Below are 27,565 nucleotides of genomic sequence, written 5' to 3' on the forward strand. Positions count from 1 at the left end.
TGACCTCCCTTTTACAAAACCATGCTATCTCTAATGAGACTATTCCGTTCTAATAATCTCATTAGTGATAGACTAATTTCAGACCAAGATTGATGAGAATCATAGAATCCTTACAGTACAGGAGGCCATACGGCCCATTGAGTCTGTACTGACCACAGTCCCACCCAGGCCCTATTCCCCTAACCCCTCATATTTACCCTGCCAATCCCCCTGACACTAGGGTCAATTCAGTATGGTCAATCAACCTAACCCGCATATCTTAGAATAGTGGGAGGAAACTCACGCAGACACGGGGAGAATTGAACCCAGGTCCTTGGCTCTGTAAGGCAGCAGTGCTGAACCACTGTGCCGCTGAGGATTAGGAATCCATTTTGATCTTTTCAATCGGCATGCGACCCAGAATTCTGGAGGTCAACTGACTCCAATTGAGATTGGCCAACTTAATAGACAAATATTGAAATCCGCTATATATTGGACGAGTCAGTACTGCATATACACGGACATACATTGACCCGTTAAGCAACAAGGAAGAGCTTGTCAAGTTTAGCAATTAGTTGTGCAATGCAACATGAACATCTGTGTCCAAACTTTACAAAGATTGCAAATGTAATAGAAAATAATAGACAGCAATGAATCTGAGAAGCTTTGAAAAGGACTTTATAACTTCATTCTTGCAGCACGACTTTTGAATCTCTGCCTTATAAACAAAGAGCAACTGAAATGAATGCCTGAATTGCGTCAGATCATCAGCTGGTCGAGCTTAAGAGGCTAAAGACTTAATACTGTTCACCTGAATCAGAAATGGAGAAAATTTAATAAAACCAAATCAATAACAGTTATTGAGTTTCTGGTTTCGATGCCAGAGAAGATCTTCACCAAGTGGCCATTTCTCATGTGACAGCACAGACTTATATACTGAGAGGATCATTGCAAAATTAACACCAAGTGGGAATCTTGCCTGATTACCTCCTCCTTTAGCCAAGTGGAGTACCCAAAACATTGCCCTGGCTGTGATCATCCAAACCAGCACAGATCAGAGACTGAATAAGAGTCATTCTTTGCCTGCAGATTACCCGTTCACACAACTGGCAGGGGCAGCACTTTTAACAAAAGAAAATCAAGACACACATCAGCCATAAGATAAAAATTACTGCGGGTGCTGGAATCTGAAACAAAAACATAAAATGCTGGAAAATCTTAGCAGGTCTGACAGCATCTGTGGAGAGAGAGCAGAGCTAAAGTAGTCAGACTTGAAACATTAGCTCTGTTCCCACTTCACAAATGCTGTCAGACCTGCTGAGGTTTTCCAGCATCTTCTGTTTTTGTTACATATCAGCCATGATCTCTTTAAAAGGTGGAGCAAGCTGAGGGGGTTAAATGGCTTCCTCCTCGCCATTCTCAAAGCATGGAACAGCTGGAACCAAAAGCTAGGCAACTTTCTGAATGCATCTGAAACTTCTCAGTGAAAAGGTCCTGGAGAAATGGGGTGCTTGTAACTTTTAACAGAATAATCCTTTATTAATAAACACATCTTCATTCACGCAGTGCACAATCCCACTAAACTGGGGCGCAGGGATGGGTAGAGAAATAAAAAGGGGCAGCAAGGGAAAAGAGAAGAGTCAATAAAAGGATGTCTTGTGTCAGTCTGGTGGGGTCAGTCAGCTGCTCTTCTTTGATGAACCAAAGCCTGAAAATCCCATCACTGCCGCCATTTCGTCATCCTCCTCAAATGTCAGCTCCTCCTCCGCTTTCCGCTTCTTTTCCTTCAGCTTCTCTTTTCGGTATGCCTTCGCTTTCTCTTCCTACAACAACACAACCCGCATTTATATACCACCCGTAAAATTGCAAGATGTCCCACAGGACCACATCAGACAAACCTTTGGTGCTGAGCAACATAAGAATATAGCAGGGTAGGTGGACTTGGTCAAAAAGGAAGTTTTGAGGAGCATCATACAGGAGGTATCGAAAAGGTGGCAAGGCACTGGTATAGGGAAACATTTCAGAGCTCCAGGTATGGCCACCAACAGAGCAGCTATGAAATTAGGAGTACACAAGCGAGAACTAGGGTAGCGCACAAACCTGGAGAGGGCTAAAGGCTGGATGAGGAGATAGGGTGAGACCACAGCATACAAAGCTATGGGCCAAGTGCTGGAAAATGGGACTGGAATAGTTAGGTGCTTGATGGCCAGCACAGACAGTGGGCCGAAGGGGGTCTTTTTATGTTGTAAAACTCTATGACTTGACGTCAGGCCATGTGATCTGAAAACAGGGAAAGAATTTTTAAATTCTCATCATAAAACCTGGAATGAGAAATTAGACAAACTGAGAAGAGTGGAGAACCTTAACTGATGACTCAACAAACCAGGGTAGGGCTGCTGGTTAATGGATTGTACTTGATGGATCAGGAATTACATTAAGATTGGGTGGCACAGTGATTAGCACTGCTGCCTCACAGCTCCAGGGACCTGGATTCCATTCCCAGCTTGGGTCACTGTGCAGAGTTTGCACATGCTTTGTGTGTCTGCGTAAGTTTCCTCCAGGCGCTCTGGTTTCCTCCCACCGTCCAAAGATGTGCAGCTTAGGTTCATTGGCTGTGCTAAATTGACCTTTAATGTCCTGGGATGCTTAGATTAGGAAAATTTGTGGAGTAAATATGTGGGGTTAGAGGCAGAGGCCTGGGTGGGATTGTTGTCTGTGCAGAATCAATGGGCCAAATGGTCTCCTTCTGCACTGTAGAAATTCTATGATTACTGATTCATGTTCAGTTGTCAAATTCCAGTTTCATTACTTGGAATGGTGGAATTTTTTACCTGAGTTTTGCTTGGGGAGGCGGTGGGGGGGGGGGGGGGGGGGGGGGTTGCAAATTAAATTTGCAATTCCATCCAGAGTTCTGCCAGAAGCACAAATCCAACGTCTCAATGACTCAAGTCAGTTTTTAATGATAATCTAACTGCTTTTGATTATTTTCTCAGCCCACAAAATAAGCCACTTTAATCAAAGCCAATTTCACAACTCGTCATGATTCCAGCACTCCTAATTGCACAGGTGAAGAGAAACACATTCCGTTTCCTTTTGCCTCCGCAGTTGTCAGGCACAAAAAGAAGCCGGGACTGTTCAACGTGAGATTTTGCGTCACTGGATCTTGCTGCCAAATGGAGGCAATTTAACCAACTTCAAGTCAATAAGATCATTAAAAACACCTCCGGGGCTTCAATACAATGTACCAGAATCTCTGTTCTGCCCTCTAACTCTCCAGGACATGCATACACACTTGTTAAATATTATCTCTCGTCCTCCATCGCCAAGACTGATAACACAAGGGCCGATGTGAATTCTGGCTGGGCCGATGTGAATTCTGGCTGGGCATTAGGGCTTTGTGTGTGTGCAGAGTTGAAGCAACATTTGCAGTCAAAAACAAAATACATCCAAACTAGCATCAGAAAAATATTTTCTCTTCAAACGTTAAAGCACATCTTGCAAAATGGAGAATCATCATACAATTTATATCAGGGCATTGGGACATTTGTCTTGAATTTTCTATGAGGTTTATTAGAGATTATCTTATATTTATTGGCTCTAGCTTGTACTTTAAAAAGTGAAAGAAAAGTTGAAGTTTGGAAGAAAAAGGATTTAAAAAGGAAAGGCTGCAAAATGTCAAAGAGAAACCACTGGAAATATACAACAGTTCTGTCAACGCCTGGAAGAGAAAAGACAGACCAACACTTCAAGCTTTGTCAAAACAGTAACCCAAATTTTCTTTAATATTGAATGTAACAGCAGTGTATTTTTTGTGTTAAAGCTGTTGTCCTTTTTACAAGGCTTTGATTCACTGCTGGTACATTATCATGACGGACTCAAGGTGGGGCAATTCAAAAAAAAAAATTGCAAGCAAAAGCCAAGTCTGTGACATTTTCCTCACCGAGCATGATTAGCCAGCTCAGCACAGCGCTGGGATCAAAGCCGATGTCTTGCTCGTGTCTATACTTTAACTCAGCACTGAACGTTTAGCTGGAGTATTGAGGAAGCTTCAGTAAAACAACTGAGCATCACAATAAGCCTCTCAGCAAAGAACAGCTAAGATTCAATTTGAGTAATCAAGAGTGGGGAATAAAAAAACTTGTATCTGCATATAACTTTTCACAACCTCAGGACAACCCAAAGCATTTTACAGTAGGTACTTGTTCTGAGGTGGAATCACTGTGAAAGGCAGGAAACACGGCAGTCAATTTGCACAGGACAAGCACCCCCTAGGAGCAACGAGCTGATGACCACATAATGGGTTTCTGATTTATATGGCAACATGATGCAAAACTGCCACACAACTACCCACCCAAGATAAACGTAATCATGATCCTCTCATCCCACTCCTAACGGGTCTTACCTCCTCCCGGAGTTCTTTCATGCGCTCCTCAAAATCGTACTCCTTTTGCTTTTCCTCAATTTTCTTTTTATTGATCTCAAACCGTTTCTTTACTTGGTCCAGTGTCGAGCGCTCCACCTTCATTGACATACCCAGATTCCGTTGGTCTGTCAAGGAAAAACAGCATCGTCAAACTGGATCGGGTAGCAGAACGCACTGGCCTGCAGATATACCTAAATGTGATTTTAATACTTGTGAATGGACAAACAAGAATATATTTGTAACCTACTCACAATCAGCACTGCATTCATTACTGGTAGCACAAGGCCAACACACCAGAACGATACCAACTTCAATTGGTAAATAATGAGGACAGGTTAGATAAAATTAGCTTGTGTTCCCTGGACTTCAGATGGTTGAGGACTGGTCTAACTGAGATGTTTAAAGTATAAAGTGATTCAATAGGGTACAAAGAGACTGAGAGAAAACATCTCCCCTAGTGAGCAAGTATAAACAGTAAGAAGTCTCACAATCCCTTCAAGGTGCAGTGCTCTGAAAGCTCGTGGCTTGTGCTACCAAATAAACCTGTTGGACTTTAACCTGGTGTTACGAGACTTCTTACAGTGTTTACCCCAGCCAGCATCTCCACATTACAGCAAGTATAAAAACAGGAAGGTACAATTGTCAGTTTAGAGCTCGGCCATTTAGAATGATAAGAAGCAATTCCTCATTCAAAGGGCAGTGGAAATCTGGAACGCTCACCTCCAAAACCTTTCGAGGCTTCGGGTCAACTAAAATGTCAAGATGAGATTGAAAGATTGTTGTTAGGCCAGGTGTCAAGAGTTACAGAACACAGGCAGTTAAATGGAATAAAGAAACAGATCAGCCATGATCTAACAGAATGATGGAACTGATTCAAGGGGCTGAATAATTCAGTCATAGAGGTTTACTGCATGGAAACAGACCCTTTGGCCCAACTTGTCCATTCGCCCCTTTTTTTAACCACTAAGCTAGTCCCAACTGCCCACATTTGGCCCATATCCCTCCATACTAATTTTACCCATGTAACTGTCTAAATACTTTTTAAAAGACAAAACTGTACCCGCGTCTATTACTGCCTCTGGCAGCCTGACACTCACCACCCTCTCGTGACTCATTTCTGCTCTCTGCATTTACAACATGTCATGACAAAAGGCAAAGAATTTCCTCGTCACCAGTTTCACTATCTGACCATTTTGGCCACTTTACAGGAGAAAGAGATCACTATGATGCAGATATTAAGCCCTCTCAATTCATAACCAGGTGAGATAACTGTTGTATTAGGACTCCCTCCTGTGCAAGTGGCACAAGAATCATGCGTTTACCCAGAAATTGTTACGACCGGGAACGCGCTGCCTGAAAGGCTGTTGGAAGCAGATTTAACAGCAAATTTTAAGAAAGGAACTGGGTAAATACCGGGAATAGGACACATTTGCTGGACTGTGGGACAGTGAGCAGGACAGTGGCTCTAAACTGGATAGCTCTTTCAAAGACTCAGCACACCTCCTGAAATGCAGCATCATTCTCTAAAACAGACAGCACAAAATTGCTAGCTTCTGGTGGCATTTGTACAATGTAGGCTCAGCTGCAATGAGTTTAAAAGGCACTGACTGACCTACTCTCTGGTTTAAATGAAACAAAATGTAAATCTATATAAAACCTGCTCCAGAGATTTCAATATTTTCCACTGCCCTTCCAGGATTATTCTAAACTCATATTCATCACTTTAATTAAATTGCTGGTGATGCCATTAGAACAAATGCCTAATAGGAAAGACATTCTGACGAAATGACCATCCACTGAATCTGTAGTCGGATAACAGGGCACTGAGGGAAAAGAGATAGAAACCTTTGTAAAAACCTTCAACAAAAACAGCCATAGTTTGTCAATTAAAATGGGAATGTAGCCTAATTTACATGAGAATCCATATTCCTTCCATGAATTGGACCACACCAAACTAATGCTCAGCTTAAAGTGTCCCAGACTCTAATCTAAAACAACCATCACACGTACACAGGTTTTTGGACCAGAATCTCCATTCATCCCACTGTAATTGCCAGTAAACTCCCTGTGCCTGACTAGAATGTGATGTTCAGGCTCCGGATTGTATCTTGGCTCTCTTGGAATGTGCTTTTCGAACACTGTAGAGTTTTAATTGCGCTTCTGATCAGCACTGAACTGGATCCAATTTCCACTGTGAACAAGCAGCCAATTCTATGAAGTAAATAAGCTGTCTTTAATAGCCTACATTGTCAGCATGACAAAACACTCCAGCTTAACAGTGGATATGAGCATTCTATCTCCTGGGACTGTGCCAAACCATTAGACGCCTTTTCATTTTTCAACGTAGAAGTCAGAAAAACAATACACATCAAAGCAAGTGCCAGATCATCTGAAGCACGAGTGTTCCATATTTATCTTATGGTAAAATAACCTGGGACCACCAGGTTCTCTAAGTCCAGCAGATCACAGAACTCTATCATCTGGAGTTAATATGCAGAACTATCATCTAATAACAGAACTATCATCTGGAGTTAATATGCAGAACTATCATCTAATAACAGAATTATCATCTGGAGTTAATATGCAGAACTATCATCTAATAACAGAATTATCATCTGGAGTTAATATGCAGAACTATCATCTAATAACAGAACTATCATCTGGAGTTAATACGCTTCCCAGACTCCTTTGGTGGACCAATGCTCAAAGGTCCTGACAGGTGTAACACTAAATCCATACAGGTCAGTAGGTCCAACTATATTCATTGGTGCCTTTAAAGTTAGCGGATGGCAACAAGCTAGAATTGGCCTCAATGTCAGTGCAATATGATACTAGTGGCAGCATTGTGGCAGTGGTTAGCACTGCTGCTGCCTCTCAGCTTCAGGGACCTTGGCCTGACTCCTGGCTTGGGTGACTGTGCAGAGCCTGCACGTTGTCCCCATGTCTGCATGGGTTTCCTCTGCTTTCCTCTCACAGTCTGAAAGACATGCTCGTTAGGTGCATCAGCCACGCTAAATTCTCCCTCACTGTACCCAAATAGGCACCGGAGTGTGGCAGCTAGGGGATTTTCACATTTTAATCTAAAATATGCCCACCTGTAGCTCAGATTCATTCTCCTGGCTGGACAATACTCATAGCTGACCAAAGTGAAGTCAACATCAGAGTTGTTTGTGATATCAATCCTATATCTCCCCATAACCAAAAATCAAATACTGTTTAAATTCTCACATGAAGAATGGCTCCTTGCTCCAGAAATGGGGGATACAAAACCCCACTACAGGGGAGGAGAGGGTAGAAACAGCAGGATGAAAAAAAGTTGCTTCAAAACTAAATCAAATCTATCCTCAATGAGCTGGGATCCTCCCAGGTGAAAGTCACAGAAACTTTCTCAGCAGCATTCAGCCCAGCTACATTCCCTCCTTTTCACTGCTAGAACCAGCGCTCACCAGTGGTTTCAATCTCTTCACTCAGAACTCCTGTTATTCTAAGCAGCTTCTCTTCTACACACACCCCGTCCTCTGCTGCTGCCTCTGCTACATGATTCTCTGAGAAATTCAGCGATCAGCACCCCTCGTTCTTTGCTAAGTCAAAGCAATTCCTGTCTCTGTCTCGCCCATCGCCCTGGTCCCATCTGGACCTCTCCCATCACCCGAATCCCACCCTGATCTCTCCCATTGCCCTTGTCCCATCCTGACCTCTCCCATGCATAGGGCATCCTGCACTTGCACCACAGACAGCGGAAGACATTGGTTCATCTTGTTTATTCCTTGAAAAGACATATCAATGAATTGAAATTTATTACAACTGCACCAATGCATTTCTATCTAATCAGATTAAAAAAAAAACAAATCAATTCATGTAAAAGTACGTGTCTCACAAGCACATTTACTGCAGTCTGTTTTTAGTTCAACTGCAAGATATCAAGCGAGAAGTCACTGGACGACAACTACTGCAACACTATCCATTCTCATTACCTTCAACTGCATCTTGAACAGTTCGTCATCTACCCTACTAAGTTTCTTTCGATCACTACTGTAGTCAATAAGGTCACATGGGTAGGCAAACGGTGACACTTTCCTGCCTCTCCCATTATTAAGATTTCCATCCTGTCTGTCCAATCTGGGTGACATCTCCCTTGCCCTGTTTCTCCCATCACTCAGCCATTCCCTGCTTTTCCTATCATTTTGATACCATTTAAACAGTAAAAAAACTGCAGCATGCTGCTGTGCAGAGGGACCTGGGTATCCTTGCGCATTAATCACAAAAAGTTGGTTTGCAGGTGCAACAGGTAATTAAGAAGGGAAACGGAATTTTGTCCTTCATTGCTAGAGGGATGGAGTTTAAAAACAGAGAAGTTACGTTGCAGCTGTATAAGGTGTTGGTGAGGCTACACCTAGAGTACTGTGTACAGTTTTGGTCTCCTTACTTGGGAAAGAATATTATGATATTGGAAGGGGTGCAGAGGCGATTCACTAGGTTAATTCCAAAGTTGAGGAGGTTGGCTTATGAAGAGAGTCTGAGTAGACTGGAGCGGCACAATGGTTAGCACCGCTGCCTCACAGCACCAGGGACCTGTGTTCGATTCCCGCCTTGGGTTACTATCTGTGTGGAGTTTGCACGTTCTCCCCGTTTCTGCGTGAGTTTCCTCTGAGTGCTCTGGTTTCTTTCCACAGTCCAAAAGACATGTGGTTAGGTGCATTGACCCAAACAGGCACCGTAGTGTGGCGACTAGGGGAATTTCACAGTAACTTCGTTGCAGTGTTAATATAAGCCTCATTCGTGACAAATAAATAAGCTTTGACTTTAGATTATATTCATTGGAATTTAGAAGAATGAGGGGAGATCTTATAGAAACATATAAAATTATGAAGATAGAAGCAGGGAGGTTGTTTCCACTGGTGGGTGAAACTAGAACAAGGGGGCATAACCTCAAAATAAGGGGGAGCAGATTTAGAACTTAGTTAAGAAGGAACTTGTTCACACAAAGGGTTGTGAATCTGCTAAGTGAAGCAGATGAGGCTACGTTATTGAATGTTTTTAAAGGCTAAGATAAATTTTTGAACAGTAAAGGAATTAAGGGTTATGGTGAGCGGGTGGATAAGTGAAGCCAAATCCACGAAAAGATCAGCCATGATCTTATTGAATGGCGGAGCAGGCTCGAGGGGCCAGATGGCCTACTCCTGCTCCTAGTTCTTATGTTCTTATTTCTTCCATTACTGGCACACAGTAGCCATCTCTCCCATTGTTGTGACCTCCAATACAAAAAGTTCTCTAACTGTAAGAATAAAATATCATTTTATTTCAGCACATCCAAAATTCTCCTCGCAATCTGAAATTGTATTCTTGAACAGGCACAGTTCAAAGTTCAGATGGGCTTTGAAAACTCACGAGGTGGTGTTCTCACCAGAATGCTGCTAAACAGCACTGTCCTACATGTTGGCTGTACCTGGTGATTTATTCTGAGCTTTATGATACTGAGATGAATTACTGGACATTCCAGCTCTGACACTTCTGGCGGTAGAGATGGTAGCAACTTGGCTCATAGAACCACAGATCATACAGCACAGGAGGCAACTATTTGGTTCATCCTGCCTATACTGGCTCTGAGAAAGAACTATCCAATTAATCACACTCCCCTGCCTTTACCCTGCAGCCCTGCAAAATATTGTTTTTCCCTTTCAATTCTCTTTTGAAAATTAGCAGTGAATCTCTTTCCTCAGCTCGTTTAGAAAGTGCAACAATTCGTCACATGAAAAATATCTCCTCATTTCGCCTCGAGTTCCTCTGCCACTGACTTTAAATCGGTGTCCTCTGGTCACTGACCATTTTGTTGAATTAAGAGCATTGCACAAAATTGAGATACTTTTTTCCCTATAGTGTATTGTCACCATCACCAATATATCAAGCAGACCCAATGATGGCCCTCCATAATAAATAACATTCTGCAGTGACCAGGTTAGGTCTAATTGTGTTTGTTAAAGAACGCAGATATCTACAGCTCCATTGCTATCATCTGACTCCCATTTCCATAATGCTTACTTACGTTTTTTGCCATTGATGTGATCCAGGAAATTAATGGAATCCTTCACTACACAGTCACAAACATTGCAGTAATATCTGTCAAGAAACCATACACAAAATAAGCTTAAGACAGGAGACAGTGGGAGGAAAAAAATACCTTTGCCAAGCAACTCACAGTTATATTGTTTTGTATTCCACAGAAACAAAAAGACGCCATTAAGTCTCATTCCGTTACTCGATGAAATCATCACATTTGCATCTTAACTCCATGCACTTGCTTTGGCACCACACCCCTCTTAAGCATTCGGCTAGCAAAAATCTTCTGATCTCATTTAAAATGATTAACTACACTAGCAGCTACTATTTTTTTCTTCTTGGAGCAAGCTCCACACTTCTTCTGTTGTATGAATGGCAACTTACCTACTTTATATAGCACTTAACATCAGAGGGTATAAAACTAATACGACACTGAACCACAGAGACATGAGGTCAGATGATAGGAAGCTTGGTCAAAGAGGTAGATTTTAAAGAGTACCTTTTAAAGAGGAAAGTAAGAGAGAGAGGAAATGGATGTAGGGAGGGAATTCCAGAATTTAGAAAGGCCACCAGTGGTGGTGCAATTCAAACCAGAGATGCACAACAGACAAGAAATATAGAAGGGCAGGTATCCCAGAGGGTTGTGACACTGAGGAAGTGTTTCCTAGCTGCTGTCTGGTTTTGTTATACCTGCCCTTGTAGACTCATCTATCAACAGAAAAAATTCCTAACTATCCTATCATTTAGTTTTAATGCCCAAATAAATAAGCTCAACTCGCTCTTAAACTTCAATATTCCAGACAAAACTATCCTAGGTTATGTAATTTCTCCTCATAATTCAATCTCTGCCACACAACTAACATTCTGATGAATCAGCACTGCACTATTTCTAAAGCAAATATATCTTAAGGTACAATATCCAGAACTGGTAGAGTATACAGTATGCCAAACGTGAACTGACCAGGGCTTTGTGTAGCTGTAACAAAACATCCTGCCCTTTATATTCTAACCCTCTAGTTTATAAAGACATTATAATTATTCATTAGAATATTTATATTTGGTACCCAACTACAAATCTTAGTGATCTGTACACAAACCCCGAAATCTCATTAGACCACTATTTCTAGCTTTCCAATACTTAGCACTTATTCAGATTTCTCCTTTCTGATCTAAAATAGATGACCTCACACTTAGCCGTGTTGAAAGCCATCAGCCATGATCTTATTGAATGGCGGGGCAGGCTCGAAGGGCCAGATGGCCTACTCCTGCTCCTATTTCTTATGTTCTTATGTTCTTATGTTCTTTTACCCATTTGCTTTATCAATGCCCCGTTGTGTTCCTGCCTGCACTACTTATTCTGCCATCGACAAACTTAGATATTATGGCTCTCTGTGAATATTTGAAGATCCAGCAGAAATCTTCGTGTACATAACTTGTCCCTTGAGTACGTAGCCATTATCTCTACTCTGTCTTCTATCACCTAACCAGGGAGATAACTTGCCTGCTATTCCATGAGTGGGGGAGGTAGTGGAAGCAGATACAATAGCAACTTTTAAAGGGCGTCTTGACAAATACATGACTAGGATGGGATATGGTCCCCAGAAGGGTAGAGGATTTTAGTTCAGACAGGCAGCATGGTCAGTGCAGATTTGGAGGGCCGAAGGGCCTGTTCCTGTGCTGCAGTTTGCTTTGTTCTTTGTCTAACAGTTTCTTACATGGAACCTTACTGAATGGTTTCTGGATGCTAATTATCTAATTCCCCTATCTACTACTTTAGTTAGTTCCTCAAACAAATCAATGAAGTTCATTCAACAGGCCTGACCCTATCTGTTACGAACCCAAGTTGGCGCTTAAATTTCTCTAAGGGCTTAGACATGTTGTCCTTAATTGTAGCTTCCAATAACTTCCTCACAACTGATGTCAGACAACGGGTCTGTAATCCCTGGTCACTCTCTCTCTCACCTTTCTGAAATAATGGAATTACCTCTCCACTGCACAAGTCTCATATTCAGTCTATTCTTCAATGCAACAAATGGGCAAAAGATGCATTGAACTAAACTGATGGAGGTTTTATCAGAATAAAATATTAGAAAGCCTCTGCACTGGGGATATAAACCCACAACCTTCTAACTCAAAGGACAGAGTGAAATCCATTCAGCTGCTGCTAACTCTTAGCCTATATGCAATACAGGACTAATTTGTCCCAATTCACAATCTGCAAATTATATCCCCAAAAAGACAAGGAACTCTACAAACTGTAAAGAGCAGCGATCATTGGGTTGAGGTAACAAAAAAGGGTGGGCAGATTGGTTCTGATGGAACAGTGTCTCCATTACCAATCCTCCTCCTTCACCCCACCTCTCCGAGACACAGGGCAGGATTTTCCTGCTGCGCTTGCCTAAAACCGGAAAATCCTGCCTGAGGTCAATGGAATTTTGCATGGTCCGCTCTCCACCCACTACGATTCCCATGATAGGTGGGACAGGAAAATTCTGATCGCAATATCTACAGAGGAGGAAAGAAAAAAGAAATGGAGTGTGAAACACAACACTTACCCTCCCATTTCAGACTGGGGTGTTGTCTTTGTGATGACGATGGTTTTCCCCAATTTGGATTCCAAATCCACTTTATAATCTCTGTGACGAAGGAGCTCACGTTTGATTGGTACTGGGGGCTTTGCTGAAACAGAGAGAAAACATGAGGATGTGGAACTGGCTACACGTTACTCCAAAATACCTCCTGTATAAAATTAATCAGACCAATCATTTACAGACACAGAAACTGAAACATCTGCACCTCTCCAAGGTTTTGACATCCTTCCTAAGGTGCCCAAACCAATCTGAAGTAATGCAAGCTGAGCCCACATCACAAATCTACCTAAGCCTTAAACATACATAAGGACTCGCCCTCAAAGCTCTTTGTGGCAAGGAGTTCCAAAGACTCTCAACCCATAAGAAGAAGTTTGTCCTTATCTCAGTCTTAAACTGATACCTTCTGGTCCTAGACTCTCCCATGAGAGGATACATCAACTCAGCATTTACCCTGTCAAGCCCTTTAAGAATCTGATATGTTTCAATGAGATCACCTCTCATTCTTCTAAATTCCAATGAGTAAAATCCTAACCTGTCTTCATAAGATCTCACTAGGCAAAGTGGGATGCAACTCTGCCACTTAAAATGCAACCCTAATGTGTAAAACCACACTCGATGTTTTACAATATATTCCCCATGTGGTTAGTTGAAATCCATTTGAAGTGGGTACCTCCATAAATTCTCAATGAAAAATAAAGCCTCAACTCCCCTCTAATCTTTCTACCAATTATCCCTGTACCCATTTCAAATGGACTCAAAGTAACCACATGGGAGATATATTGTCAAATGTCCTGTGCACTTCTGACACATCAGCATTAGGAGTGCACATTAGGTAACAGAACTGCTTCCCTCATTGCCCAGTGAGATTTTCCAATGGGTATTAACACATTCTAAACTAACATCAACCTTAAAACGGCATCAACTGAAAAATCCAGGTAGCTTTGTTTCAAGGGCAAAAAACCATTCCAAACACCAACTTACCATCTCGCTTCTCTCTCTCTTCTTGCAACCGCTTCTGCGCCAATTTCTCATACTCATCCTTGTCCCACTTCTTGCGGAAGTCCATGTTTTTTGTCTACACAGCAAGGAGATGAGAGTTAAAAATAGAAACTGGGGGAAAAAGAACTGATCAGCAGTGAACAGCGCCCACCCTGCCCAGAAACTATTTGTGGCCCCACAACTGCATGTACAAATTTAAGCAGCAGAGAAAGAAAGACTTGGATTTAAATAGCATCTTTCACAACAACAAACTGTCTAAAAGCACTTTACAATGAATTAAGTACTTTTGAAGTAAAATCCCTATTATAATGTAGGCAACTTGAGCCACTTCACACTTAAGATCTCACAGAAAGCAAGGTGATAACAACCAGCTAATCTGCCTTAGTGATGTTGGACAATGGATAAAAATTAGCCCCAAGACATTGAGAAGAACTTCCTAATTTTCTTTGACATAACGCCATGGAATATTTTACATTATCTGTCTATAAACTGTCTGAGCTGTTATATGCTCTGTCTGAGGCCAGAACTCTCCATTCACCTGACGAAGGGGCAAACCCCGAAAGCTTGCGAGTTTACTATCGAATAAATCAGTTGGACTTAAAACCTGGTGTTGTCAGACTTCTTACTATATTTTACATTGCCCAGGAGGTTTAAGGTCTTATCTGTAATCACACCTCCGACACTGCAACACTTCCCCAGACAGAGAGAGGAGTTTGAACCCACAATATTCTGACAAAGAGGCTACATTTGACACAGGGTCAGAGGGGGAAATCATCCAGATCAGAAGAAAGCTGGAAATAATAGATTTCTTCATTACACCGAGTGAGTTGGGGATGCTTAAGAATAATTAGAAAATCTGGAAAGTTATGTTTTCTCCTTCGATACAGAGTTTTTATATTCTGTTTCCAGGTACACCACCACAACTGCAGCAAATAAGTGTTCCTTTTTGCCCCTCTGGATTATACACCTGGACAATTAGATATCAAGCAGTGCAAGGTGTGTACGGTTAAGGTGGTAGGAAGGGGAACCAATTAAGGGGGCTGCTTTTAACTTGATAATTCCAAAATTCAGCAGCAAAGCTGCAGGCTTGAATTTTAAAATACGCCTCATACAATATCCGAGCTTCCCTGATAATTTATCCAGCGTATTCAACCAAAATCTCCAAGGCAAACTACATTAATGATTTACATGTTCATTCTATACCTTCCAATTTACAGGACATAAGGGCATAAAACCAGCAACGAGCTGAGCTGTTTCCATCCTGAGACAGATCCAAGGCCTCAGCTTTAAAATATTTGATCATGAAGAACTAAAATCTCAATATAATGGCCCAGTAAATGATCATTTTCTTCCACTTAATGCAAATAGCACAATATATACCAAACCCAACTGCAAACGTTAAACTGTGAGGAGAAATTAGATAAACTAGGGCCTGCATTTCCTGGAATTTAGATGGTTAAGGAGTGATTTGGTCAAAATTTTTAAGCTATTTCTTCTCGTTCATTAAAGTTGGGCGGATCCAGAAAAATTATTTCTGCTGCTAGGGACTCTAAAACTAGGGTGGAGTCAAAAAATCAGAATCAAAAAGCTGAAACTAGGAAACACTAGCTATTAGGTCAGTTTGAAGACAGAGATCGATAGATCTAATATTAAAGACAATGAATATGGAACAAAGGCAGATAATATGGTGTTAAAGTGCAAAAAATAGCCATGATCTCATTGAACTGAGGGAATATATTTGAGGATTTGATTTGATTTATTATTGTCACATGTATTAGGATACAGTGAAAAGTATTGTTTCTTGAGCATTATACAGACAAAGCATACCATTCATAGAGAAGGACAGAATGCGGAATGTAGTGTTATAATCATAGCTAAGATGTAGAGAAAGATGAACTTAATGCAAGGTAGGTCCATTCAAAAGTCTGACTGCAGCAGGGAAGAAGCTGCTCTTCCTAAAGGAGCTAAATGGCCTTCACTTGTTCTTACGTTCAAATTTCTCATTTTTGATACAGCATCAGGGCTTGCTTTTGGATATGCCCACATCTAACCAATGTAAACCTTTTCTTGCAAATATTATTTATTAACATATTACTTTGAGCAAATTTGGCCTTTTATTTCCTTGAGGGTTTGTATCTTGGGAAATTGCGCTATGTATGTTTCAGTTGCCATATCTGCCTACACAACAAGTAATTTGTGCTGTGTATCATCCAGATGACATGGCAGCATGCAATCAATAAGTGAGCATGAGATTCGTTTCAATCCTGCAAACAATTTAAAAGGGGAAAATATTCAGTTCTTTGCTTATAAAGAACATGGTATTAAAGTATTTACAGCACAGAAACAAGTGCTTCAACACAAGGAGACTAAACCTAGGGTGCATTGTCAAAAAATCAGAGCTAAACAGCTAAAATTAGGAAACATAGATATTAGATCAATTTGAAGTTTATATCAGAGTCTATGCCCCAACAATCCACCTCCCACTACATCAAATTAACATTCAGTTCCTTTCTCCGTCATGTAATTGTTAACTTCCCCCAAAATGCATCCATACTACATGTTTCAACCACTCTCCATCGCGTTAATGCGGCCCCTACGCTCCATCGCATCACTGCAGCCCGTACTCTCCATGGTGTCAATGCGGCCCCCCCACTCTCCATTGCATCAGTGCGGCCCCCCCCCCTCTATAATGTCAGTGCGATCCCTACTCCCCATCACGTCAGTGTGGCCCCCCCTCTCTATAATGTCAGTGCAACCCCTACTCTCCATTGTGACAATGCGGCCCCCACTCTCCACTGTGTCAATGCGGCCCCCACTCTCCACTGTGTCAATGCGGCCCCCACTCTCCACTGTGTCAATGCGGCCCCCACTCTCCACTGTGTCAATGCGGCCCCCACTCTCCACTGTGTCAATGCGGCCCCCACTCTCCACTGTGTCAATGCGGCCCCCACTCTCCACTGTGTCAATGCGGCCCCCACTCTCCACTGTGTCAATGCGGCCCCCACTCTCCACTGTGTCAATGCGGCCCCCACTCTCCACTGTGTCAATGCGGCCCCCACTCTCCACTGTGTCAATGCGGCCCCCACTCTCCACTGTGTCAATGCGGCCCCCACTCTCCACTGTGTCAATGCGGCCCCCACTCTCCACTGTGTCAATGCGGCCCCCACTCTCCACTGTGTCAATGCGGCCCCCACTCTCCACTGTGTCAATGCGGCCCCCACTCTCCACTGTGTCAATGCGGCCCCCACTCTCCACTGTGTCAATGCGGCCCCCACTCTCCACTGTGTCAATGCGGCCCCCACTCTCCACTGTGTCAATGCGGCCCCCACTCTCCACTGTGTCAATGCGGCCCCCACTCTCCACTGTGTCAATGCGGCCCCCACTCTCCACTGTGTCAATGCGGCCCCCACTCTCCACTGTGTCAATGCGGCCCCCACTCTCCACTGTGTCAATGCGGCCCCCACTCTCCACTGTGTCAATGCGGCCCCCACTCTCCATTGTGTCAATGCGGCCCCCGCTCTCCACCGCGTCAGTGCGGCCCCTGCTCTCCATCGCGTCACTGCGGCGCCCCCTCTCTATCACATCAATGTGACCCCTACTCTCCATCACATCAGTGCAGTCCCTACTTTCCATCGTGTCAATGCAGCCTCCCCCAACCATCGTGTCAATGGGGCCCCTACTTTCCATCGTTTCAATGCGCCGCCCCCCCCCCCCGCCCCCGCCCCCGCCCCCCAACAAATCGTGTCAATGTGGTCTCTATTCTTCATCGCGACAACGCGGCTCCCACTCTCCATCGCATCGATGCAGCCCCTACTCTATAAGTTTGGGTGACACGGTGGCACAGCAGTTGGAGCTGCTGCCTCTCAGTTCTATGAACCCGGGTTCTATTCCCAGCTTGGGTCACTGTCTGTGCAGAGTTTGCACATTCTCCCCGTGTCTGTGTGGGTTTCCTCCCACAGTCTGAAGATGAGCAGGTTAGGCGGCTTGTCCATGGTAAATATGTGGGGTTACGGGGATAGGGCCTGGGTGGGATAGTTGTTGGTGCAGACTCCATTGGCGGAATGACCTCCTTCTGCACCGTAGGGACTCTGTGTACCCCCCCCCCGCCCCGCGGTAACTGATCCTCCCCCACCCCCCCGGTTTGATGTTTACTGACTCCGGGGTAGTTGTTGCCTGAGGCCGGGGCCTCTCTTATTCGGCAGGCCCGATTCTCCCGGCGGTCGGCCCGGAGCCCGCGGTCTCCCCGCACACTCCCGGCCGCCGGTCACTCGCAGCAAGCGGCGGCCCGCGGACTCACCCCGCTCCCCGACGCCATCCTGACTCCGCCGCTCGGCCGCAAAACTGTCGCACGGAGCCGGCCTGACCGCCGTAAAGCGGGGAGAACCCTGCACCAACGACAACCTCGAGAGGACAAGAGGATCCCAGCAACTGGAAACCCCCCCTTCGGAAACCACTGCGCCTCCCAGAGGACTGGAAGAACCATCATCTCCTGTGTCTAAACAACCTGGAAGGTGAATGGTTGTTTTTCTCCACAGATGCTGCCCGCGCTGTTGAATATTTCCAACATTTATTCAGATTTCCAGCATCTGCAGTATTTTGCTTTAGAATCATTGAAGAAGGGGGCCATTCAGCCCATCGAATCTGCACTGAGTCTCTGACAGGGTACCTTACCCAGGTCCTCTCCAGCACCCTATCCCTGTAACCCCACACATTTAGCATGGCTAATCCACCTAAGCTGCACATCTTCGGACTGTGGGAGGAAACCCATGATGTGTGCCAGCAGGTTAGGTGTAAGGATTCGCATTCTAATCAGTAACCTCTAAACTGTCTGTGCTTTATATGCTCTGTCTGAGGCCAGAACTCTCCATTCACCTGACGAAGAGGCAGTCCCCTTGAAAGCTTGTGAGTATTATCAAATAAATCGGTTGGACTAAAACCTGGTGTTGTCAGACTTTTTACAGAGGAAACCCAGGCAGACACAAAGTGATTTGATTAACCAGTGATTTGTCATTTTGTGTTTTTTTTTACATCGCGGCATTGAACTTGAATTCATCAATTACAGGCTTGTTTCATAAATAAGCACTGAAGCAGTGATTTGTGTACTTCAGTCTATTTTTGTGGCTTGCATTGTGTGAGCTGAGGGTGGATATGATCAGAGGGATGGTTTTGGGGGCAGGACTTGACCCTCTGGTACAATGCAGCAAGACTTCCTTACTCTTGTACTCCCTTGCATTAAAGGCTAGCATACCTGCATGTTAACCTTGTGTTTTCTGTAAAAGAACACCCAAATCTCTTTGAATAGCAACAATAAATAGTTTATCAATTAAAAACAGATTAGATCAAATCTCCTGGTGTCCGGAGCATGGTCTGGAAATAGTGTCTCAAAATGCAGATATATACAGTTGAGATGTGGAAAGTTCCAAGTTCCAGTAGCTGTCCAAATTGCTCCAATAGTTGTGGGGCTCTCCTTAAAAAAAAATCGGCATGATCACAGAGACTTGAGCTAGATAGCTACACAGAGAATTACACACGTTTCCCCAATACAATTTCTTCTGGTTTAAGAAAATTAAACCAGAAAGTTAAAATAGCAACTCCTGAAAGCTGCTCAAGGTTAGTTTGATGTTCAAATGATCTGTAATTTGTTCTCTTCCTGTTGGGAAGCACTCTGGCGGTCATGGGCATTCAGCCTCTGGTCTTCGGATAAGCGTTCTCCAAGGTGACCTTCATGACACACGACAGCGCAGAGCTACTGGGCAGAGACTGATAGCCAAGTTCCACACGCATGAGGACAGCCTCAACCAGGATTTTGGGTACACATCACACTATCTGTAACCCCCACGACTTGCCTGGGCTTGCAAAATCTCACTAACTGGCCTGGCTGGAGACAATACACATCTCTTTAACCTGTGGTTAACCCTCTCTACATTCACATTGAGTCTTAAAAGGTACAGACAATTACCCGTAAAGACTCACATTCCAACCACTATTTAGTAAAATGAATGTGTCTTTATATGCCCTGTTTGTGAACAGAACTCCCACTTACTTGATGAAGGGACAGCACTCAAAGCTAGTGGCTTATACTACCAAATAAGCCTGTTGCACTTTAACCTGGCGTTTACCCCAGTCCAATCCCAGCATTTCCACATTAAGTACAGATAGCCAGGGAAGTGCTTCATTCATCTATCCTGGTGAATGCAGTGTTGCACCAGACCATGAGCACATCACCAGGAAGTTCAGGATAGCCACTACATGTCAAGAACATGGCAGATTACAGCACAATCTCAGAACCAGCAATGAGACATCGGAATAATACAAGCACAAACACATCAGGTGGTAGAGAGGGCAACAGGGGTGAAGAAATCTCGTTTCTATTGCTTGGCGAGTCGGAAGGCACTTTACACTGCTCTCCTGTGAAGGTTCCAAAGATTGCAGGTTAACCCGTTATGCATTTCCTTTCCAGAAAGGAGTGGAACTTCACCCTGAGGGTGCATAAGACACAGAAATGGAAGAGATGGATGAATGCAACAAGGATCCAGATACAGAATTGCATTCTGGAACATGCAAGGAGACCTCGGCTGAGTCACCCACCAGGGTAGCCAGAGGTCAACTGGATATGACCACTTTTTAACATTGAGAATTACAAATTTCCTCTTCCTCCCTCTGAAAATAACACAACAGAACCGTCATTTGAAAGTTAAACAAATGGCTTTTATTTCAATACAAAACACTTAAAAGACTTAATGAATGGAGTTGAGCTGTTCAAGCAAGGAGATAATACAAACAAAGTGTGGTCTGAAATATTGTAACATTCTTCATTGGTTTCATTCAAATAAAATGGTAATATTTAATCGAGCACCAGAAACAGCAAATACAACACCATGCAAATAGAACTATTAATACAGCACTCAAAATACTAAATTTAAATTGGAACACTACACATTAACTATCAATACACAACACAGTGAACAAAATAATATCAAAGAACAGTGTGTGCATATCACAAAACAAATAAAAACAGAAAAAAAACACTTGATAAAAAAGGTAGAGGAGGGAGTGGTGGAGATAGGGTCCTCCGATTCCTTCAGCGTGCCCCCAGCTCTATAACATGTATTCCACCAGAGGTTTTCCCAGCAGCAGATGTCAGCACCAGCATGCTGCTGGCCACAAGATGCAGCCACTACAATTTGAACCAGGATCTGCCTCACTGGTGGTTTCATTGTTTCTTTGCGGATGCTGGCAAAGACCTGTTGAGATTGCTCACATTCTGACTCAAAGTCCAGGGCAGCAAGTTAGTAACAGCCATGGACTCGCGATATAACCGTTCTCAAGGAACAGCAAGTCATTGGCATCAGTAGCAGCACAGGCCAGACATTGCCCTGCTCTGGAAGATGGTGGAGCTTCTGCTTCCAAAAGTTGAGTGCCTTCCTTCCTCCCACAGTACCCACCGCTGCTCCCCCACCCAAATCTTCACAAACTCTAAGACAGAACTCTCAGCACCACTAACTACCTTCAAACTCAGATCTCATCCGCCTGACACTCCTCTCCCTCTTCTGCTGCAGCTATCATTCTGTCTTGGTGCAAAATATTCATCTCTGAATCATCAGGAACCTCAGGTGCTGCTAGTAACTCACCTCCAGCACCATCCGATCCATCGAATCTCTACAGTGCAGAAGGCGACCATTCATCCCACTGAGTCTACATCAACCCTCCAAAACAGCACTCCAACTACAGCCATTCCCCTCCCTACCCCTGTAACCCTGCACATTGATCATGGCAAATCCACTCAACCTGATGTGTCCAGGGACAACTACAGATCCGCCAGAGAGAGTAAAAGTCACAATTTTTCTTGTATCACATAAATTAACTCTCCTCCTGATGGTTCAAGTATTCAGCTGACAACATCACCTTTGTTTGTTTCCATTTCTGATCCACCACCGATCATCATTGGAATTGGAGGGACCAAAGGATTGCCTGGGCAACTCCTCCTGCTCAGTGCCAGTATGCCACACCATCCATGGTCAGTGTGCACTCCTCGGCTTTGTGAGCTAGCTTTGATTGAAGGAAGAAATTAACATTTAAAAAACTGATGTGATGTCTGCAGGAGATCATCAATAGGTCTCCCTGTGGACTTCGTAGAGTAGAAGCTCCCCTATTACTTATGTGGAGGCTCACCCTAAAGGAGCAGCAAGGGCGGGGGTTAGAACCACCTGGCTCCACTCAGGCTAGCAGCCAATTGACTTGGGACTGACCTGTGCTTTGTAACCCTTGTACACTCACATCACTGCAAATAAAAAGGGTGATTAGTGAGGGAAGACTGCCTTGGTAAGATGATTCCAATTATGTTGCTGTGCTGTCTTGTGACACATTTAATGACTACTGGAGACAACTTGCAAGCTGGGGGTGAGGGTGGTGCAATTGGACATAAAACTAATTAAAGTCGAGCCATCTCCAAAGCAACAGCATTCAATTACACCTCATAAAACTAGTAAACATGCAAGTTATTCCCACTGGTGGGTGAAACCAGAACTATGGGGCATAGCCTCAAAATATGGGGGAGCAGATTTAGGACTGGGTTGAGGAGGAACTTCTTCACCCAAAAGAGTTGTGAATCTGTGGAATTCCCTGCCCAGTGAAGCAGTTGAGGCTACCTTATTCAATGTTTTTAAAGGAAAAGCTAGATAGATTTTTGAACAGTAAAAGAATTAAGGGTTATGGCGAGTGGGCAGGTAAGTGGAGCTGAGACCACGGAAAGATCAGCCATGGTCTTACTGAATGGCGGAGCAGGCTCGAGGGGCCAGAGGGCCTACTCCTGCTCCTGGTTCTTGTTATGTTCTTAAACAAACAGAGCATCTCATGTCCTTCCTGCATCTTCATCTCAAAAAACTAGAATTTAAGCTGAAGACATTAATACATAATCTGATGCATTCTGCCAGGATAAGTTTTATTTGCCCTTCTGTCTCTCTACCTGGCATGCCAACTTTAATTTACTGCCTGTGCTACTTCCTTCCAGGATAAGGACATCATGTCCCTGGGTGGATTCGCTTTTCCACCTGGTGCTAGGACATCTCACTTTCTTTTCAACTAGAAGAATATCCATTACTGCCTCCTGGAAATTCTGGCTCACTTTCTTCTGTATTAAAATACTCTATTCCATGCAAATACCCGAGTATATCTCAGTAGGCTATACTTCGAATTAACTAACTTGAAATCTTTAAAAATTGCGAGACAAAATATGCCGGAGAAGTTTAAAAAAAACTCACCTTACGGTTTGAACTCCAAAGCAAGCTGCTGCCCGAGTTAGGGAACCACCTCCCCACGGAGAGACCTTCCTAGCTTGCTGCTGCACTGGAGGTTCTGATGGGAGGCCACGCTCTGAAGTGTGGCCTGAAAAAAACTGGATCAGTTCGGTGGGTACATATTTTGTCTGATCAACACTGGATGCAGTGGTTCCAATGCTGGTCGGGCCTTTACACATTCTTGACAATCTGCACTCTCCCACCATCTCAGGGGACATCCTGCCCCATGTGTCCAGGGTCAATATCAACCTGTTTGGTCACATGAAGGCACATAGCAGAAACTCGCCACCTGAAACGGACGCCATCCTCGAATCAAGAGGCAGCCAATGACAATTCAGAATTTACAAAGAAACAAGTAATTCAACCAACTGGGTTACACGTAGTGGCTCAATGTGAGTTTCCTCCCAACCCCTCATTTCCCTGAATGAATCCATGCTCTTTGTATCAACTGTTCCATGGGCAGCAGCTTCTATGCTCTAACCACTGACCCAGTCTTAATCACCTTCATTACCATTCCAGCTATTAATCACAAAGCATAAATAATTAACTCTAATCCTGGCTCAAGGATGGTAATAACTGAGCCAATCGCCCATATTGAGTTATTACCCATACTTAATGGAACTTAGCCAAGTGAACAATTAATGAGACTTAAATAGTGCTTTCATCATCATAGCCATTCTGAGGTGCTGCATATGAAATGGAAGTGAACACTGAGCAATATTAGGAGATTTGCAGGGTTAGCACTACCACCTCACAGCTCCAAGGACTTGGGTTCGATTCCAGCTCTGTGTGGAGTTTGCACATTCTCCCCATGTCTGGTAATGAAGGTAATTAAGACTGGCTCAGTGGTTACAGTATGGAAGCTACTGCCCAGGAAGCAGTTGATGCAGAGAGCACGGATGTTTTTAAAGGAAATGACACTCGAGAGGAGGTAATTCACATTGATTGTAGACAGATATGGATTTCCTTTGGTTGCTCTGGTTTTCCTTCACAGTTCAAAGATGTGCAGGTTAGGTGGATTGGCCATGCTAAATTGCCAGTTAGGAGTCCCAAGATGTATAGGTTAGGAGGATTAGTCAGTGAATGTGGTCAAAACAACTCATTTTGAGGGAGCCTCCTGAAGCCAAGTGAACGACAAGATTTAAATTCAAAAAGAAGTTCCAGTGATTCATCAAAATGTCACAATCTTATCCAGATCCTCTGAGATCAGTCACTTTACCCAAGACTGACGCAATAAAATTAGTATTTCTTAAATTAATTTCTTACCTTCTCAAGGGCAACTAGGGATGTGCAATGAACCAACATCCCATGAACAAGATCCAGTAGAGAGGAAATAAAAGTGAACATTTTGTTCAACCAAAATTATTGTAATCTGGGATGCAGGTCTGAACAGGAAAAACAGGTACGATAGTAACTTTTTAAAGATTTGGAAAATGAGAAATGTGTAGATTTATAGGTAAAAGGAGTGGGAGTGGCCAAGGGACAAACTGGATAGCTTGTCTAAAGAAAGGACTGGCAGAGACACATTGGGCTGTACAAAAATATTTTAAAGCAAATTTCAAAGCTCCATACAGTCATTAAGTGCATTAACTGTTGCCACAATTCCTACATTTCAACAAATTGCACACAGCAAAATCCCATAAACATTTATAAAAATCTGATGTTGATTGAGGAATAAATATTGACCAAGATGCTGAAGAGAACACACCTTCTCTTAGAAATAGTGGCCATCTCGCATCGTCCTCAGAGAGTAGACAAAGCCTTGGTTCATTTGAAAGGGCTGCTTTCTGTGCTGAGAGACTCGGACTCTGCAAATTGACAATTCTCTCATTTCATTTTTAACAACACTTGTAAAATGCTTTGCTTTTTTATTTTTAAAACTTGTACATCCACTGTTGCTTAATCCTTTCTTAGCCTCTCATTTTTTTTTGTCATTTATACTCTTGTATTGAAGGGGTTAGGGTTAAATCCATTTGAAAGAAATGAATGGAAAAAGTTCTCAAAATACACAGCAGAACAGTCAGCATCTGACGATGTTTCGAGTCGATGCTGTCCATCCAAACATTTAAAGTTAAGCTTCATTTATTAGTCACAAGTCAGGCTTACATTAACATTGCAATGAAATTACTGTGAAATTCCCCTAGTTGCCACACTCCGGCATCTGTTCGGGTCAATGCACCCAACCAGCACATCTTTCAGACTGTGGGAGGAAATCGGAGCACCCAGAGGAAACACAGATGTGGGGAGAACATGCAGACTCCACACAGACAGTGACCAAGCCAGGAATTGAACCTGGGTCTCTGCCACTGAGGCAGCCCCATACGGTTCCTTCTTTAATTCTAAAGATGAATTACTGACCTGACACATTTAACTAATGCAAAAGAGTCACAACAAAACATTTACTACAATCCACGGGACACCATTTTTGAAACATGCAGTTTTAATACACAAAAGGCAACATTTTCTTCCAACAAAATTTTGTAAAAAGTAAAAATCAAAACAAGAAATTATAGCCAACTTTAAACCAGAACAGTTCTCCACAATATTGTAAGTTATAGGAAACGAAAATACTTGCCTCGAAACAAAAGTAACCAAACATCAATTTATGAATAAACTTTTCAAAATGATCTCACTGTCACCAGCACGGGCTGCTGTCAGACTGGCATCTTACTCGGATGTGATTCAATGCATTTCTAACATGCAATTCAATGGGTCTGAGTCAAATGATACGAGCATCTATTACTCCTCTCCCCCCCCACTGCCTACAAACAAAGGTGTTGGTGTAAGTGAGATGCAGTAGGATTTGGAGAGATTTATGTGTCAACTGAAAACCATTATTCACATGTACAATTCTGAGTCTAAAAGACAAGTGTCAAATGGGGGTTGTGGCGGGAGAACTGGGAAGTTAGCCTGCTTCAACTTCACCGTAACAGTTTTTAACCATTTACCATTAGAGCCTCAGTGCAGTTATTAGAAGCCGCATTTTCTTTCCAAGGTCAACAGTGAACCAGAGATCATCTTTCTCCCCACATTAATGTGTGCGATGAGCTGTCAGGAGGTAGTAGTAGAGGCAGGTGCAATTTTGTCTTTTAAAAAGCATTTAGACAGTTACGTGAATAGAGAGGGATAGGGGCCGAACGCAGGCAGCTGGGACTAGTTTAGTGGTTGAAAGAAGGATGGCATGGACAAATTGGGCCAAAAGGCCTTTTTCCATGCTGTACATTTCTATGACTTTTATGCCCATCATATTAATGTCATTAATTGGCAAGACAGCAGCTGGTAAACATGTTAATTCTGGGATGCATACAATACCCTTGTGCCATAAGAAGTATCTAATGGCCAAAAATGCTGCAACTCAGGGTCATCCCAGAGTTGGGAAGCTGTGACCCATTTACTGAGCCCTTTAGATAGGCATGAAACAATATTACATCTGTACCTCGGGAGGAAAACTTTCATCCATTTTTGCTCCATTTAGATTCTCACACGCAAGGCCTGCTCTGGGTCCCATTGGGCAGAAAGAAAGGTTTTTTTATAAACAGTCACTGGACTGCTATGCAATATTTACAACGTTACACTTAAGTCAGAACACAAAATGTAGCAGAGATCCCAAATGAACAGAACACCAACTAAATTATACATTTTGGTGGAAAAAATAGATGAAATAAAGCATAACAATAGAGTATAGAATATTGGACAATAGTTTACATTTTTTATACAATAAAAACTTCAACTTATAACACTACATGGGGAGGAAAAGGCACTTGTAAATACTTCAGCTCCTCCATTGTTAACAGATCAGGCGTTGTAAATGACTGGTATTGTCAAGAAGAATGAGGAACAAGAATTTTGACATTCTGGGAGATTTTAAAAGAACCATTCTTTGAAAATCCTAATTTAAAACTCTAATGTTCATGTCACAAGCTGCTGCCCAGAATATCAAAATTGGAACATCTGAGGTGAACTTTTTTTATCACCAAGCCATAAACACATCAGGAATTCAGCTCCAATGGCTGCTATAGATAAAGCGACACCAATAAAAATAACCAAACACACAAAACATAACTCACCTCCAGTTAAGTGCAAAATAAACAATCCAAAGTTCACAATGAGTAAGCAAACTTTAGCAACTTTAAATATTGTTAAACAGTGACAAGTCGTGCTCGAATGAAAAAAAATTTCAGAAGTGAAACAAAAAGTAAAGTAATTCACAGTGAAACCCA

The 27,565-nt window shown here is 43.0% G+C and overlaps 1 protein-coding gene across 1 annotated transcript; it reads right to left on the bottom strand.

Annotated features, from left to right (window-relative positions):
• Window positions 1-640: 640 nt before the first annotated feature.
• On the bottom strand, window positions 641-18,432 carry zmat2 (zinc finger, matrin-type 2). The gene is made up of 6 exons (XM_080201242.1): window positions 18,347-18,432; window positions 14,032-14,125; window positions 13,015-13,138; window positions 10,446-10,519; window positions 4,382-4,527; window positions 641-1,802 (listed from the first exon to the last, which is right to left on the bottom strand). Exons 1-6 carry the CDS (start codon window positions 18,362-18,364, stop codon window positions 1,659-1,661), a joined length of 600 nt encoding a protein of 199 aa, XP_080057368.1. The 5' UTR covers window positions 18,365-18,432; the 3' UTR covers window positions 641-1,658.
• Window positions 18,433-27,565: the final 9,133 nt, after the last annotated feature.

This window comes from Carcharhinus amblyrhynchos, chromosome 13 (genome assembly GCF_965287045.1).
Source record: "Carcharhinus amblyrhynchos chromosome 13, sCarAmb.v2.hapA, whole genome shotgun sequence".
NCBI lineage: Eukaryota > Metazoa > Chordata > Chondrichthyes > Carcharhiniformes > Carcharhinidae > Carcharhinus > Carcharhinus amblyrhynchos.

What these genes read in the sequence shown, in the direction of transcription:
- zmat2 (XM_080201242.1), bottom strand. An exon ending in TCACATCAATGGCAAAAAAC is followed by an intron (nt 4,528 to 10,445) that starts GTAAGTAAGCAT and finishes TTTCCTTGACAG; the next exon opens with ACCAACGGAATCTGGGTATG. An exon ending in TGAAAGAACTCCGGGAGGAG is followed by an intron (nt 1,803 to 4,381) that starts GTAAGACCCGTT and finishes GTGTTGTTGTAG; the next exon opens with GAAGAGAAAGCGAAGGCATA.